Here is a 17,243-nt window from a genome sequence, read left to right on the forward strand (position 1 = left end):
TCCTTCTTCCCTTTTTTAAAGATGGGCACTACCATTTGGTGTTTTTCCAATCATCCGGGATCTCTCTCGATCTCGACGAGTTTTTGAAGATAATGACCAAAGTCTCTGCAATGACATTTGCCAACTCCCTCAGTATCCTTGGATGCATTAAATCCGGGCTCATGGATTTGTGTATGTTTAGCTTTACTAAATAGTTCCTAACGTGTTCTTTCCCCACCAAAAGCTGTCCACCTCTTTTCCCATACTGCGTTGCCTAGAGCATTTGTCTGGGAGCTGACCTTGTCTGTGAAGACAGAGGCAAAGAAAACATCGAGTACTTGAACTTTTCCTACATCATCTGTCACTAGATTACCTCCCTCATCCAGTAAGGGCCCCAAACCCTCTCTCATCACCCTCTTATTGCTAACATGCCTGTGGAAACCTGTCTTGTTACCCTTCACATCCCTTGCTAGCTGCAATTCCAATTGTGCTTTCACCTTCCTGTTTACTCCCCTGCATTCTCGAGCAATATATTTATACTCCTCCCTAGACATCTGTCCCATTTTCCTCTTCTTATAAGCTTCCTTTTTGTGTTTAAGCTCACCAAGAATTTCCCTGATAAGCCAATCAGGTCACCTACCATATTTGCTTTTCTTGCTGCATATCAGTATCATTTGTTCCTGTGCCTTTAATAAGGCTTCTTTAAAATACTGCCAGCTCTCCTGGCCTCCTTTCCCCTTCATGTTAGCATCCCAGGGAATCTTGCCCATCAGTTCTCTGAGGGAGTCAAAGTCTGCTTTTCTGAAGTCCAAGGTGTGTATTTTACTACCCTCCTTTCTTCCTTTGGTCAGGATCCTGAAATCTAGCATCTCATGATCACTGCTTCCCAGGCTGTCACCCACCTCTACTTCCCCTATTAGTTCCTCCCTATTTGTGAGCAGCAGGTCAAGCTGCGCACGGCCCCTGGTTGGTTTCTTCAGCACTTGTAGCAAGAAGTTATCATCCCCCACATTCTCCAAAATCTTCCTGGATTGTCTGTGTACTGCTGTACTGGTGTCTCAATGGATGTCAGGGTGATTAAAGGACCCCATGAAAACCAGGGCCTGTGATCTGGAAGCTTCTCTCAGTTGTCCGAAGAAAGCCTCGTCTACTTCATCCACCTGATCTGGTGGTCTATAGCAGACACCAACTACAACATCACCCCTGTTGCTTCCACCTCTAGACTTAACCCATACACTCTAGACTTAACCCAAGTCTTTTCTCCCTCTATATACTGGAGCTCTGAGCAATCATACTGCTCTCTTATGTACAACGCAACTCCTCCTCCTTGTCTCCTTCGCCTGTTCTTCCTGAACAGTTTATATCCTTCCATGACAGTGCTCCAGTCTTGCGAGTCATCCCACCAAGTCTCTGTTATTCCAATCACAGTTCTTTGACAGGACTTCTAATTCTTCCTGTTTCCCAAGCTTCTGGCATTTGTGTACAAACACCTTAGATAACCAGTTGATGGCCCTACCATCTCCATCCGAATCGAGGTCCTCCCTTGTTGCTCATTCCTTCTCATGTTTCTTCCCGGTATCCAACTTCCCCACTTACTTCAGGGTTTTGGTCACCATCCCCCAATAAATCTTGTTTAAGCCCTCCTCACTAGGTTTGCAAGCCTGTCCGCGAAAATGCTCTTTCCTCTCTTGGTTAGGTGGATCCCATCTCTTCCTAACAATCGTTGTGCCCGGAACAGAGTCCCATGGTTGAAGAAACCAAAGTCCTCTCTCTGACATCACCTGCGCATCCACACATTTACTTCCTCAATTTGACGATCCATACCCAGACCTTTTCCTTCAACAGGGAGGACAGACGAGAACGCTACTTGCGCTTCAAATGCTTTGATCCTTCTTCCCAGCACTACATAATCTGCTGTGACCTGCTCAAGGTTATTCTTGGCCGTATAGTTAGTTCTGACATGGAGAAGCAGGAAGAAGTAGCGATCCGAAGGTTTGATCAGTTTGGGAACTTTTGGTCACATCCTAAATGCGAGCTCCTGGTAGGCAGCACACTTCTTGAGATTCCAGGTCTGGACAGCAGATGGATGACTCCGTGCGTCTTAGGAGGGAGTCCCCAACCACTACCACCCATCATCTTCCTTTTGGGGGTGGTGGTCATGGAACCCCCATCGCTAGGACTATGCATCCCGTGCCTTCTGCTAGATGGTGTTATCTTCGGATTTCTTCCCTGAGAGATCCCTACCAAAGCCTTCTCTACCGCAGTGCCTATTGAGAGAGCTTGAAAGCGGTTACTTACCTCTACAGCAATGGGGGATACCTGAGTTGGCCGCCTCCTTCTTCTAAAGATTACATGCTGCCAGTTTTCTTCCTTGTCCTTCACTGCCCTCACTGGCTCTTCAGTCTGCTGTGCCTGCAGGATTAAACACTGCCTACTATTGAGCAAGTCTTCATCCTCTCTGATGGAACGTAGGATCAATACTTGGACCTCAAGTCCTCTAATTTTTTTTTCCAAAATGGTGACCAGCTTGCATTTACTACGAAATCCCTTCTTTCTTCCAGGAGGAAGACAAACATGGCACATGCTTTGCATGTCTGCTGTTGTTACCTATCACTATTAATATCTGCATTCCTTCTGAGAGATTCCTCAGATGTTATTAAATGCCTCCTTGAAGGGCAGGAGTGTAGTGAAAAGATTTTCAAGAACAGTGAGTGTACCTCGTCCCCTTCTCAACTCTCTCTCAAAACTCGCTGTTTGCAGTCCCTGTTTGCAAGCTCCCTGGTCTCTGACTCACTCCTTTATAACGCCCTGGACTTCCTGATAATCAGGGGGAGGGGCTAAGGCTCAACCAAGGAGCAGAGGCTTCTAGATTTCAAACCCTGATTAGAAGCTCACAGCTTCCACCTGTCAGCCACAGTACACGCTCTGTGGGGGTGGGATGTGTGGGGGGAAGTAAAAGGGGAAAAAAAAACCAAACAGCCAAACACAAGCTCAGCACACAGCAAGAAACCCCCAAACACATACACTATAGACAGTCCTAATAAAAGCTAACGTTCATTTGAGTATCAATCACAACCCTCAAATCTGAAATTGCTGTAATAGGAACAGAAGTATCCTTTCATTAATTTACACAGCAAGGTCTCCTGAGCTTTATTAAAACCTAGAGATAAAAGAATCCCAGTTAGACAGCACCTTACATAAATAAGTATTCAAGCTGTGTACAAAGTGCATACAAAATACAGAACACATTTATCGGGAAAGCATTCATATAGAAAAGAATTTTTATTCCTTTCCTATGAAAGATATTGTTATGGTGAATATAGCCCAGGGTTTATTCTACAAAGGATATGACAACCAAGTAGGCACATGAATTACAAAAGGGGTTTAAAGATTCTTGGAAGCACATTGGATAAGTTACTTTAAAAACCTTAAAATTTACAGATGGGATAAAATAAGGAAGCACATCTCTCAACTGTGAGAATGTATGAACATCTGCTCATCACCCAGATAAGTAAATTCAGTGTTTTCACATTTCAAACAATGAACCACAGAACATACATAAATAAAGGGAAAGAATGTATACTGCCTACTTACAAGATACTAACTTGACATTCACAAGGAGGTTTGCATTTAGGATGAATGTTAATGGATTAGGTCCATCTTCTCCAAGAAGCAAGATGACCTGCTGATGAGATGGGTGTTCTTCCACCAGAGGATCTAAATAAGATAAGGCCTGGATTAATTCAACATACCAGCCAATATCCATTTCTTCTCCATCTATAAAAGACATTACAGACTACAGGCAATCCCCGGGTTACGTACAAGATAGGAACTGTAGGTTTGTTCTTAAGTTGAATCTGTATGTAAGTCGGAACTGGCGTCCAGATTCAGCCGCTGCTGAAACAGACCAACAGTTCTGACTTACATACAGAATCAACTTAAGAACCCCAGGCATCCCCAAGTCAGCTGCTGCTGAAACTGATCAGCAGCTGATTCCAGGAAGCCCGGGGCAGAGCAACTCTGCCTCGGGCTTCCTGTAGTCAGCGCTGGTCAGTTTCAGCAGAAGCTGACTTGGGGACGCCTGGGGCAGAGCAGCTGGGGTGCTGCTGGGTTGCTCCAGTAGCGCCGCTCCTCGGTGCTACTGGACCAACCCAGCAGCACCCCATCTGCTCTGCCCCAGGCGTCCTGATTCAGCCGCTGCTGAAACTGACCAGCAGCGGCTGAATCAGGACCTGGGGCAGAGCAGCTGGGGTACTGCCAGGTTGGTCCAGTAGTGCCCAGAGCGGCGCTGCAGGACCAATCGGCAGCGCCCCAGCTGCTCTGCCCCAGGGTCGAAAACAAAAGCCTGGTCTGCTGGGGAGGGGGGGGGGCACACTAGCTGCGCCCCTCCCCCCCCAGCAGACCAGGGACACGGGGAGCAGAGCCGCAGCGGCAGCGGGGTGCCGCGCCTCTGAGGCTTTGCTCTGGCAAAGTCTCAGAGGCGCGGGACCCCGCCGTGGCTGCTGCTTCAGTCCCGGTGCCTGTGGTCTGCTGGGGATGGTCCACAGCAGACCACAGGCACCGGAACTGAAGCCGCAGAAGCGCGGGAACCCGCCCGGTGCCCCTGGTCTGCTGGAGACGGTCTCCAGCAGACCAGGGGCACCGGAGCAGCTTACTAACGGGCCTTTCTCGCCCCGGAGCTCGCAGGTAGCAATCCGCCACCTCGACCTCCGGGGCGAGAAAGACCCGTTCGTAAGTGCGGATCCGACGTAAGTTGGATCCGCGTAAGTCGGGGTCTGCCTGTATAATATATGAAATATGGTACTTGAAACATCAATCTTTTTACTTACAGTAACTGCTAAAACACATTTTCTTAAGCCCGAGGCATATATATAGCAACCAATGAACAGTGATATCGCATTTGTTTAGAAGATGACTGGACCATATTACATTCATAGAGTCAGAAAGTAGTATGTTCTGAAGTCATAACGAACATACTGGGATCTTGCCAGCAGCTTCAGAGTCACAATTAGTTTGCTGAACATAGGCCTAGCTTGACATGAATAACTGAACATGGATTAGGCCTTGGATTGCCAGATGGCTGAAAAAAAAAAAAAATACCCAACACCCTCCTCCCCAAAAAAAACCCCACCAGGAAAAAATTTTGTTGAAGGGAAAAAAAAGGGGGGGGGGGGAGAGACCAAAGTTGTTGAGGGAGGGGGAGGGGGGGAAAACACACATCCGAACATGTTTCATTGGGGGGGGAGGGGCGCATCCAGGAAGGGAGCGGTGCTGGCCGGGAAGGGGGGGGCTGGAAACAGCTAATGGGGGGCAGTAACAGGGCTGGCCGGAGGAGATGGGGGGGCAACAGGAAGCAGGGCTAGTCGGGTGGAACGGGGCTGGCCGCAGGATATCGGGGGAGTAGGGGACCGGCCGGAAGGGGGCGGGGCTGGCCTGGCCTGGAGTAAGGGGGGGGTGCGGGAAGCACAGCTGAGGATGGGGGAGCCGCGAGGAAGGGGGAGCAGGAAGCTAAGCTGGCAGGGGGCGGGGGATCAGGAAGCACAGCTGGTGGGGAAAGAAAGCACAGCTGGCCTTTAAGAGGAATAAGGGATCTTTCGGAAAAGGCTTTATTTTCTGAAAGATCCGCGTCTAGACTGGCGCTTTTTTCTGGCAAAGCTCCAAGCCAGAAAAAAGCGGCAGCCATTTTTACGCAAATGAAGAGGGGGGGATTTAAATCCCCGCTTCATTTGCAATTGCAATGTATCTATTTTGCATCCCTTTTACGTAAAAGGGATGCAGTCTAGACACAGCCATCTAGTATTTTCTAATTTTTTTTTTTTTTTTAAACCAGAGCACACAAATACCGGACTGTCTGGTACAATACCGGAAACCTGGCAACCTTAATTAGACTTCATTACTTGGAAAACAGGATTAGGGAGGCAAATCAATCAGTGGACTGGAAATAAAGAGTCTATACAGGAGACTCTTGCAATTCATTAAAAAAAATTGCTACTCAAAGTTCCTCGTATTCCCAGGTCTCCTGTCCCAGAAGGGAGGAAGAAGGGGATTGGAGTTTGGGATTACCTGTGCAGTTCTATGCGAAAGATGTTAAATTGTGCTCATCTGGGTAATCATTTAGTAGATACAATTTGTATGAACTACATGATTAGTCGGTAAGGGTAGCACTGCAGAGTTGCAGCAGGGGTAGCTCCAGGAGCCATGACTAAGTAGTCCCAGCTCATGCCAGCTCCAGGAGCCACCCGCACCATAATTCTGAATTTGTAGTAAGAGCTGCCAGGGTCTTACTACATTTAAAATGCAGAGGTGCAACATATTGCACCAGAGTGAGCAGACTGCTTCAGTAGCAGCCTCCCCGTTCTCTCCCCCACTGCCTCTGATAGAAGCAGCAGGCGGGGAAAAGGGGAGAGCAGGCAGTACTGAAGAGATCGTTTTGGCAGGAATCAGCTTTTGAGCTGGCTCCTCCAGCACCAGCTCCTGTTTCCCCCACCTTGCTGTGACAAGGTGGCAAATTATTAAAGTGCTTATACACAAATGCTAGAAATCTAAATAGTAAAATGGGTAACCGGAATGACTAGTTTTAAAGGAAGATACTGATATACTAGGCATCATGAAAACTTGGTGGAATGAGGACAATGGATGGGACACAGTCATACCAGAGTACAAAATATATTGGAAGGACAGAGCAGGTCATGCTGGTGGGCAAGTGGCACTATATGTAAAAGACCATGAAGTAAAAATCTTAAATAAGTCAAAATGTTCCATAGAATCTTTATGGATAGTAATTCCATGCTCCAAGATTAAGAATATAGCTGTAGGGCTATATTATCAACCTCCTGATCACGACAGTGATAGTGACTATGAAATGCTAAGGGAGATTAGAGAGGCTATCAAACTAAAACACTCAATAGTGGGGCATTTCAACTATCCCCATATTGACTGGGTACACATCACCTCAGGACACAATGCAGAGATAAAATTTCTTGATACATTAAATGACTGCTTCTTGGAGCAGCTGGTTCTGGACTCCACAAGGAGAGAGGCTATTCTTGATTTAGCCCTAAGTGGAGTGCAGGATCTGGTACAAGAGGTCAATCTAACTGGACTGCTTGGAAATAGTGACCATAATGTAATAAAATTTAACATCCCTGTGATGGGAAAAAACACCTCAGCAGCCCAGCACTGTGGCATTTAATTTCAGAAAGGGGAACTACACAAAAATGAGGAAGTTAAACAGAAATTAAAAGGAACAGAGACAAAAGTAAAATCTCTGCAACTTGCATGGAAACTTTTCAAAGACACTATACTAAAGGCCCAACTTAAATGTATATCCCAAATTAAAAAAAAATAAAACAGTAAACCAACCAAACAAATGCCACTGTGGCTTAACAACCAGGTAAAAGAAGCAGTGGCAGATAAAAAGACCTCTTTTAAAAAGTGGAAGTCAAATCTTAGGGTACGTCTAGACTACATGTCTCTGTCGCCAGAGGCATGTAGATTAGGCTACCAGACATAGTAAAATGAAGCGGCGATTTAAATAATCGCCGCTTCATTTAAATTTACATGGCTGCCGCGCTGAGCCGACAAACAGCTAGTCAGCTGTTTGTCGGCTCAGCGTGATAGTCTGGACGCGCAGGTGTCGACATCAAAGGTATTTGTCGACCACCCAGGTAAATCTCATCCCAGGAGGCATACCTGGGTGGTCGACAAATACCTTTGATGTCGACACCCGCGTGTCCAGACTATCGCGCTGAGCCGACAAACAGCTGATTTAAATCGCCGCTTCGTTTTACTATGTCTGGTAGCCTAATCTACATGCCTCTGGCGACAGAGGCATGTAGTCTAGACGTACCCTTAGTGAGGAAAATAGAAAGGAGCATAAACTGTGTCAAGGTAAGTGTAAAAATATAATAAGAAAAGCCAACAAAAAAGAGTTTGAAGAACAGCTAGCCAAAAAACTCAGAAAGTAATAGTAAAATGTTTAAGTACATCAGAAGCAGAAAGACTGCTAAACAACCAGTGGGGCTCTTAGACGATCGAGATGCTAAAGGAGCCCTCAAATATGATGAAGTCATAGCGGAGAAGCCAAATGAATTCTTTACTTCAGTCTTTACAGCTGAGGATATTGGGGAGATTCCCAAACCTGAGCCCTTCTTTTTATTTGACAAATCTGAGGAATTGTCCCAGATTGAGGTGTCATTAGAAGAGGTTTTGGAACAAATTGATAAACTTAACTGTAACAAGTCACCGGGACTAGATGGCACTCACCCAAGAGTTCTAAAAACTCAAATGGGAAGTTGTAAAACTATTAACTGTGCTTTGTAACCTATCCTTTAAATCAGCTTCTGTACCTAATGATTGGAAGATAGCAAACTGACACCAACATTTAAAAAGGGCGCTAGAGATGATCCTGGCAATTACAGACCAATAAGTCTAATGTCAGTACCGGGCAAATTAGCTGAAATTATAGTAAAGAATAAAATTGTCAGATAAATGGATGAATATAATTTGTTGGGGGGAAGTCAACATGGTTTCTGTAATGGGAAATCATGCCTTACTAATCTGCTAGAGTTCTTTGAGGGGGTCAACATACATATGGACAAGGGGGATGCAGTGGATGTAGTATACTTATTTTCCAGAAAGCCTTTGACAAAGTCCCTCACCAAAAGCTTTTAAGTAAAGTAAGCTGTCATGGGATAAGAGGGAAGGTCCTTTCGTTGATTGATAACTGGTTAAAAGATAGGAAACAAAGGACAGGAACAAATGGTAAGTTTTTCGAGTGGAGAGAGGTAACTAGTGGGGTCCCCCAAGGGTCTGTCCTGGGACCCATCCTATTATAAATGATCTAGAGAAAGGGGTAAATAGTAAGGTGGCAAAATTTGCAGATGATACCAAACTGCTCAAGATAGTTAAGACCAAAGCAGACGGTAAAGAGCTTCAAAAAGACTTCACCAAGTGATTGGGCAACAAAATGGCAAATGAAATTTAATGTTGATAAATATGAAGTAAAGCACATTTGAAAACATAATCTTAACTATATATACACAATATGAGAACTAATTTGGCTACAAGTACTCAATCATAGAATCATAGAATAATAGGACTGGAAGGGACCTCAAGAGGTCATCGAGTCCAGCCCCCCGCCCTCAAGGCAGGACCAAGCTCCACCTACACCATCCCGGACAGATGTCTATCTAACTTGTTCTTAAATATCTCCAGAGAGGGAGATTCCACCACCTCCCTTCAAAATTTATTCCAATATTTGACCACCCTGACAGTTAGGATTTTTTTCCTTATGTCCAATCTAAACCTCCCCTGCTGCACTTTAAGCCCATTACTCCTTGTCCTGTCCACAGAAACCAAGAGGAACACATTTTCTCCTTCCTCCTTGTGACACCCTTTTAGATATTTGAAAACCGCTATCATGTCCCCTCTTAATCTTCTTTTTTCCAAACTAAACAAGCCCAGTTTATGAAGCCTGGCTTCATAGGTCATGTTCTCTAGACCTTTAATCATTCTTGTCGCTCTTCTCTGTACCCTTTCCAATTTCTCCACATCTTTCTTGAAATGTGGCGCCCAGAACTGGACACAGTACTCCAGCTGAGGCCTAACTAGTGCAGAATAGAGCGGCAGAATGACTTCACGAGTTTTGCTTACAACACACCTGTTGATACAACCTAGAATCATATTTGCTTTTTTTGCAACAGCATCACACTGTTGACTCATATTCAACTTGTGGTCCACTATGACCCCTAGATCCCTTTCTGCCATGCTCCTTCCTAGACAGTCGCTTCCCATCTTGTATGTATGGAACTGATTGTTCCTTCCTAAGTGGAGCACTTTGCATTTCTCTTTATTAAACCTCATCCTGTTTACCTCTGACCATTTCTCTAACTTGCTACGGTCATTTTGAATTATGTCCCTATCCTCCAAAGAAGTCGCAACCCCACCCAGTTTGGTATCATCTGCAAACTTAATAAGCGTACTCTGTATCCCAATATCTACATCATTGATGAAGATATTGAACAGTACGGGTCCCAAAACAGACCCTTGCGGAACTCCATTTGTTATCCCTTTCCAGCAGGATTTAGCACCGTTAACAACTCCTCTCTGACTACAGTTATCCAGCCAATTATGCACCCACCTTATCGTGGCCCTATCTAAGTTATATTTGCCTAGTTTATCAATAAGAATATCATGCGAGACCGTATCAAATGCCTTACTAAAGTCTAGGTATATGACATCCACCGCTTCTCCCTTATCCACAAGGCTCGTTATCCTATCAAAGAAAGCTATCAGATTAGTTTGGCATGACTTGTTCTTCACAAACCCATGCTGGCTATTCCCTATCACTTGATTACCTTCCAAGTGTTTGCATATGATTTCCTTAATTACCTGCTCCATTATCTTCCCTGGGACAGACGTTAAACTGACCGGTCTGTAGTTTCCTGGGTTGTTCTTATTCCCCTTTTTATAGATGGGCACAATATTTGCCCTTTTCCAGTCTTCTGGAATCTCCCCTGTCTGCCATGATTTTTCAAAAATCATAGCTAAAGGCTCAGATACCTCCTCTATCAGCTCCTTGAGTATCCTGGGATGCATTTCATCAGGACCTGGTGACTTGCTGACATCTAACTTTCCTAAGTGATTTTTAACTTGTTCTTTGTGTATCCTATCTTCTAAACTTACCCTCTCTCTGCTTGTATTCACTACGTTAGGCACGCCTCCAGACTTCTTGGTGAAGACCGAAACAAAGAAGTCATTGAGCATCTCCGCCATTTCCAAGTTTCCTGTTACTGCTTCTCCCTCCTCACTAAGCAGTGGGCCTACCCTGTCCTTGGTCTTCCTCTTGCTTTTAATGTATTTATAAAAGGTCTTCTTGTTTCCCTTTATGCCTGTAGCTAGTTTGATCTCATTTTGTGCCTTTGCCTTTCTAATCTTGCCCCTGCATTCCCGTGTTGCTTGCCTATATTCATCCTTTGTTATTTGTCCTAGTTTCCATTTTTTATATGACTCCTTTTTTATTTTGAGATCATGCAAGATCTCCTTGTTAAGCCAAGCTGGTCTTTTGCCATATTTTCTATCTTTCCTACACAGCGGAATTGTTTGCTTTTGGGCCCTTAACAACGTCCCTTTGAAATACTTCCAACTCTCCTCAGTTGTTTTTCCCTTCAGTCTTGCTTCCCATGGGACCTTACCTACAAGTTCTCTGAGCTTATCAAAATCTGCCTTCCTGAAATCCATTACCTCAATTGTGCTGGTCTCCCTTCTACCTTTCCTTAAGATCATGAACTCTATTATTTCATGATCACTGTCCCCTATACTGTTACTTGCTAACAACCCTACTCTGTGCTAGGGCAAGCAGGGAAGGGCTCCCTCCCACTGCCTCTGGCAGCATCAGGGCTTCTGGAGCACACTCTCACCCATACAGCCCTTAGTGCTTGCATGGGGCATAATGAGAAACTGTGCAGCCCCACACCTGTAGGGGAAACTTAGCTGCCAACCCGATCCCCCTTCAGTTCCTTCTTCCTGCCCGTGATTCTCTGTTTGTCCCTAGAGTTGTTTCTCCATAGCTGTACTTAGTGTTAAACATCCTTAGTTAGTTGCAGTTTGTTAGCAGTGGGGATGAGGGATTTCTTCTCTTCCCATCAGGACTTAGGGAAGGGGTGGCTAACCCGTTCCAGACAAAGAGCCAAGATCCAGCTAGATCCAGCGCAAAGAGCCTGGGGCAAAACAATGGCAGAGAAAAAAAAACTGGACCTTTAAGAAACATTTTGGATCCAACAGCTTTTTTGCCTCAGTCGACTCTGTGGCTGCCATTTTTGATCCACCATTTTGGATACGGACAGCTCCCCTGCCCCGGCGAGCACAGGGGAGCCGGGAGGCAGGGGCAGCTTTGCAAGCCACAGTGATTGGGGGGGAAGAGGGCGGAAGAGTCACATGCAGCTCACAAGCTACAGGTTGGCCATGCCTGACTTAGGGCATGCCCAAGTCTCAAGGATTCAAGCCCTGCAGTTCCTGCACAAAGCCTATGCCCAAGTGCTCAAAGGTGTTCTTGAATAGCAGATGCTGATCCTGCTCAAGGTCGTCAGATCCCGATCTACGACTCCTGTCTTTGGTGTCTGGGGTAGCGATTAAACAGAGTAGCTGATTAACCGATTACAGACTACACGCATTTCTCTTCCCCTCCCAACCAGTAAATTTTTTTGCAGGCTGACCAGCAGCCTGGCTAGCAGCCTGGCTCAGTTCTGGCTCATTTCGGGTCCAGAACGTACCCTTGCTGTGGCTCTGCATTTAAAGTGTATTAGGAGCTAGGCAGGCAGGCAACCTGTCAGTTCCGGTTCATGCTAGGTCTGGGAGCTCAGACCCACCGTCCCATCCCCACGACAGGGGCTGCTGCTGCCCCGCACTACTGCCTCTTTATCAGAGGTAGCAGCACAGGACGACCAATCAGCTAGTCTGCAAGAGGAACTGGTTTTTAAACTGACTCCCCTCATGGACTAGCTCTCGCCTGACACCCCACGCTGCTGACGGCCCCACCCCCAGGGACTACAGAATAGTCAACTAACCTATAAGAATTCATGAGGTTACTCAACTATTCAGTTAACCAATATTTAACATTCCTAATCTGGGGGAGGGTCCTAAATTTAAGAAGTGCAGGATCTGCAAGAGTTTTAAGCCTCTGACAAAAAAGGAGCAGGACTTTTGCTTAAAGCAGCTCTTTAAGGAGTCAGCACTCCATCTCCAGCAGAGGCAGGACCTGACACCAGGGTGCCTGGGTGTGGAGCACTCCTCTGGCAGTTTCCAATATGGTGCCAAAATAAAATTTGGTATGGCAACCTAGGCACTATCACACGCCAGCACCCAAGCTACCAGGTTTCTTGTACTGCTCCCATTCCCATGCCTGTCATAGTAAGCATGCAAACTATCAGCAATGGTTGCTCCTGCACCCACGTCTCCTGGCAGGCACAGTGCAGGTGAAGGTCCCTCGGGTCACGTATTATCAACCATGTGAGTTCCCAACCCTCTAGTAGGCCCCATCCTCCTGGACTCCTGCAACTGCAGGTGAAGGTGGCGGCCAAGCTCTTCACCCTTGACACTTTTGAGGCTGCCAGGGGCCTCATCAAAATGACAATGAAGAAGTCTCTTCCTGTTCGAGGCAAGCCACCACTTGCTCATTGCCAGACACCATCCACAGGCAAACCAGACATGCTGGGTCTGTTGGCACCCCGACCTGCATCGCAGTGCAGCTCTGAGTTCCATCACCACTCCCATGTGTACCTCTGAATAGCAGCACTGGTCCCACTGTCTTGACCGTGAGGGCCAGTCACACACAAACTATGTGCAAGGACAGCAGATGCTGGCCCTGATTCCTGACCTCATGGCACTGTTCAGAGTCTCCACAGTGCTTTCTGCGACTGCTCACCATAGGCCTGCTGTCCAGGCTCATGGCATCACCCTTTGATTGACATTTTTCAGACTTCCAGTACTAGTTTGTCTCCTTGCACTATTCCACTCAAGACCACGGGCACTATCCCACTCAAGACCACAAGACTTTGTGGCACCAATCTCAATCACAGCTCTCCCCACATCTATACAGTACTGTCAGGCCAACACACTCCACTCCAACTTGGCCATCCCATTCCAGGTCATCCTCTGCAGTCTGAAGGGCCTCTGACAGGTCTTGAGCCAGGAAGACAAGATCTGGACAGCATACTGCAGCATCCCAACAGCCACTCCATTGGCAATTCTGGGCCGTAGGGCTTTCCACATGGCCCAGGATGGCAACTCCTTGGCCTCAATCCTTTAATTTAAGGAACTTTTGCTACCTCAGTCCTGTGCTGAGTTTGAACAGCTCTTCAGGCTTTCCTCAGTGCAGCAGACTCTGCTGCACATGTACTGTCCTCTGGGATAGCTATATGCTGCAATGCTTGACTTCTGTCTTCCAGCCTGCCTCCAAAGGTCAAAATGATCCAGGACCTTCCATTCAATGGAACTGGGCTGTTGGTGGAGCAGATGGATTCTAGGCTCCACAGCCTGAAGGACCCCTACAAATCCTTGGGTGTGCATACTCTAGCTACTCAGCAGAAGCCTTTTAAGCTGTAGGACCCTCGGCAGCAGCCATATCCTTCCAAGCCCAGACAGAATTTATTGCAGAAATGTAATAGATAAGACAGACATCCCATCTTCTATCTGGGCAAGGTGAAGGACAGACTAAGCTTTTGTTGGGGTCTAAAACATTTAGAAGGTGCACCTGAGGATGGATTACTAGTCAATTCACCAGAACCCCTCAGTGCCCTTCTGAACTACCCCATTTCTACTGGGCATGGCCGCAGATCAACTCAGACCGCTGGGTGCTTCACACAGTAATGGTGAGCTATTTTATTCAGTTGTGCTCCTTCCCACCCCGTTGCCTGTCCCTCTTCAGGAATCCTTCTCAGGAGCAACTCTTACAGGAGATGCAGGTGCTTGTAGCCTTAGGAAAAGTAGAGGTGGTTCTTTAGGAGCTGAGTAGCAAGGGATTCTACTCCAGATACTTGCTCATCCCCAAAGCAAAGAGGGTCTCAGAGCCATCCTAGATCTGTGTGCATACTTCCCCATCACCATCAAATCTTCCCTCAAACACTACTTTCACTTTATTGTGAACAATGCACACTACCAGTACATAGATCTTCCATTAACTGTCTATGGTACTCCATGTTAGCAACTTTTCCTTGCCATCATCAGTTCTAGGTAAGGATAAACCTGTGTGACTGGTTTCTCAGAGGCCACTCTCACCAAAAAATAGAGGCACAGGTCCTCATGATCAGGTCCACATTTGCCCTGTTGGACCTCATGCTCAATACCAGCTAATCTATCCTCATTTCATATCAGACAAGAGTTCATTGGAACAGTCCTGGACATGACTCAAGCAAGAGTTGACAACTACATTTCATGGCAATATCACAAATAATTCTAGGCTTTATCAAATTTCCCACCACCACAGCAAGGCAGTGCCTGAAGTTCCCCAGGCACATGGCAGCCTGCCTGTATATGGTCCCGCATGTCAGACTGACTCAGACCCATGTAAGTGTGGCTCAGGTCAGCATATCACCCAAGCTTTGACAACCTTGACACAGTGACCAGGCCTCATCAGATCTTCAAGTTGCTTTGGTGGTGGTTAAATCCATAAATAGTGCGTGCAGAAGTCCCATTCCACTCACCACAACCTGTTCTGGCTCTGGCCAGACGTGTCCCCTTTGGGATGGGAGGCACATGTCAGTGATCTGACAACTCAGGATCTATGGAAAGTGGGAGAGATATCCTTCCACATCAAAGTCAAGCAACTCAGAGCAGTTCGATCTGTATGCCAATCATTCCTATCTCACCTTCAAGGACATTGTTTAGCAGTAATGCCAGACAATAAACCACCATGTTTTATATAAAACAAACAAGGCAGTGCCTGGTCACACCCCCTTTGTGAGAAAGCCCTCCAGCTGTAGGAGGTCTGTGTGGCCCGCTTCACTCACCTGGAGGCTAACTTCTATGGAATCAGAATGAGCTGACTAATTAGCTGAGTACACTTTTCTTCAGACACAAATGGTTGATCCACCCTGATATTTTATACATGATCTTCAAAAAGTGGATCTCATTGAGCTTATATATTATGAAAAAATAGATGAATGTAAGTTCATATCAGTGCCGGTTCAGTTACCAGCTTGATCCAAAATACAGCAAAATAATGTGAATATTAAAACAATTTGGCATCTGGAATGCCATAATGTATACAAGAAGGTTGATAAAGATCAGGTATGCAGGGGCAAGATTAAAAAGGCAAAGGCACAAAATCTAGCTAGAGACAAAGGGCAACAAAAAGACATTCTATAAATATATTACTAGCAAAAGGAAGACCAAGGACAGGGTAAGGCCCATTGCTCATTGAAGAGGGAGGAACAGTAACAAGGAACTTGGAAATGGCAGAGATGCTTAATGACTTCATTTCAGTCTTCACCAAGAAGTTTGATGATGAAGGAATGCCTAACATAGTGAATGCTAGTGGAAATGGGGTAGGTTTAGAAGATACAATATGAAAACAATAAGTTAAAAATTACTTGGAAAGGTTAGATGTCTGCAAGTCACCAGGGCCTGATGAAATGCATCCTAGAATACTCAAGGAGCTGAGAGAGGAGGTATCTGAGCCTTTAGCTATCTTTGAAAAATAATACAAGTCGGGAGAGATTGCAGAAGACTGGTTAAGGGCAAATATAGTGCCTATCTATAAAAAGGGAAATAAAAACAACTCAGGAAACTACAGACCAGTCAGTTTAACTTCTGTGCCAGGGAAGATAATGGAATAAGAAATTCATCTGCAAATATCTGGAAGAAGAAAAAATTTACTCATCTTACGCAGTAACCATGGTTCTTCGAGACGGGTGTCCCTGTGGGTGCTCCACTTGGGTCTCGGTGCGTCCTTGTGCCACTGAGCCGAGATTTTTGCATAGCAGTGCTTCCCACACCACGCATTTGCAGTTGCCATCTCACGCTGTTTATGTCTGTTAAGTATGCACACAATGCAAGCTTCCCTCTGTTCCTTTTCTACTGGAAATCCGATAAAAGGACTCCAAGTAGAGGAGAGGAAGAGAGGATAGTGGAGCACCCACAGGAATACACATCTTGAAGAACCATTGTTACTGCACAGGGTGAGTAACTTCTCCCTCGAGTGGTGTCCCTCTGGGTGCTCCACTCAGGTGACTTAGCCTCACTGCCGTACACGGTGATAAGCATTGGAGTCATTTGTGTGTAGAAGAATGGACAGCATCTGCTGGAGTGGTAGTAGGTGTGGGTCCTTTCTGTAGAGCATAATGTTGTGTGAAAGTATGATAGGAAGACCATGTGGCTGCTCTACAAATTCCCGCTAGTGGCACATGATGTAGGAAAGCAGTTTATGTGGCTATCGCACGTGTGGAGTGTGCTCTAAAGATCTGTAGTGGTTCTTTTCCATGAAGCTGATAGGACATGTATATGCAACTCGCAATACACTTGGAAATCCATTGTGCAAAGACAGCTGTTCCCTTGTGGGGACCAGACCAAAAGATGAAGAATCTGTCTGATTTCTTGGACTCATGGACTTCCTGGTCCTCTCTAAATACAAGGCTATGGCTCACCTGGCATCTAGTGTGTGCAAAATTGATTCTCTCAGAAAGGCATGAGGTTTAGGAAAGCACATGGGTAAATACATGGGTTTATTCAGATGGAAGTCCGATATAACTTTAGGGAGAAACCTGTGA

The 17,243-nt window shown here is 45.9% G+C and overlaps 1 protein-coding gene across 4 annotated transcripts in view; it reads right to left on the bottom strand.

The window, feature by feature from the left end:
• ZFYVE16 (zinc finger FYVE-type containing 16) overlaps window positions 1-17,243 on the bottom strand; it is an 88,647-nt gene that overhangs the window by 29,028 nt on the left and 42,376 nt on the right. For all 4 annotated transcript variants that reach the window (XM_006124320.4, XM_075932214.1, XM_025185282.2 and 1 more), the window contains one exon: window positions 3,574-3,696. In XM_006124320.4, coding sequence (XP_006124382.2) covers window positions 3,574-3,696 — 123 coding nt within the window. The remainder of the gene's footprint in view (window positions 1-3,573; window positions 3,697-17,243) is intronic.

This window comes from Pelodiscus sinensis, chromosome 6 (genome assembly GCF_049634645.1).
Source record: "Pelodiscus sinensis isolate JC-2024 chromosome 6, ASM4963464v1, whole genome shotgun sequence".
Classification (NCBI taxonomy): Eukaryota; Metazoa; Chordata; order Testudines; family Trionychidae; genus Pelodiscus; species Pelodiscus sinensis.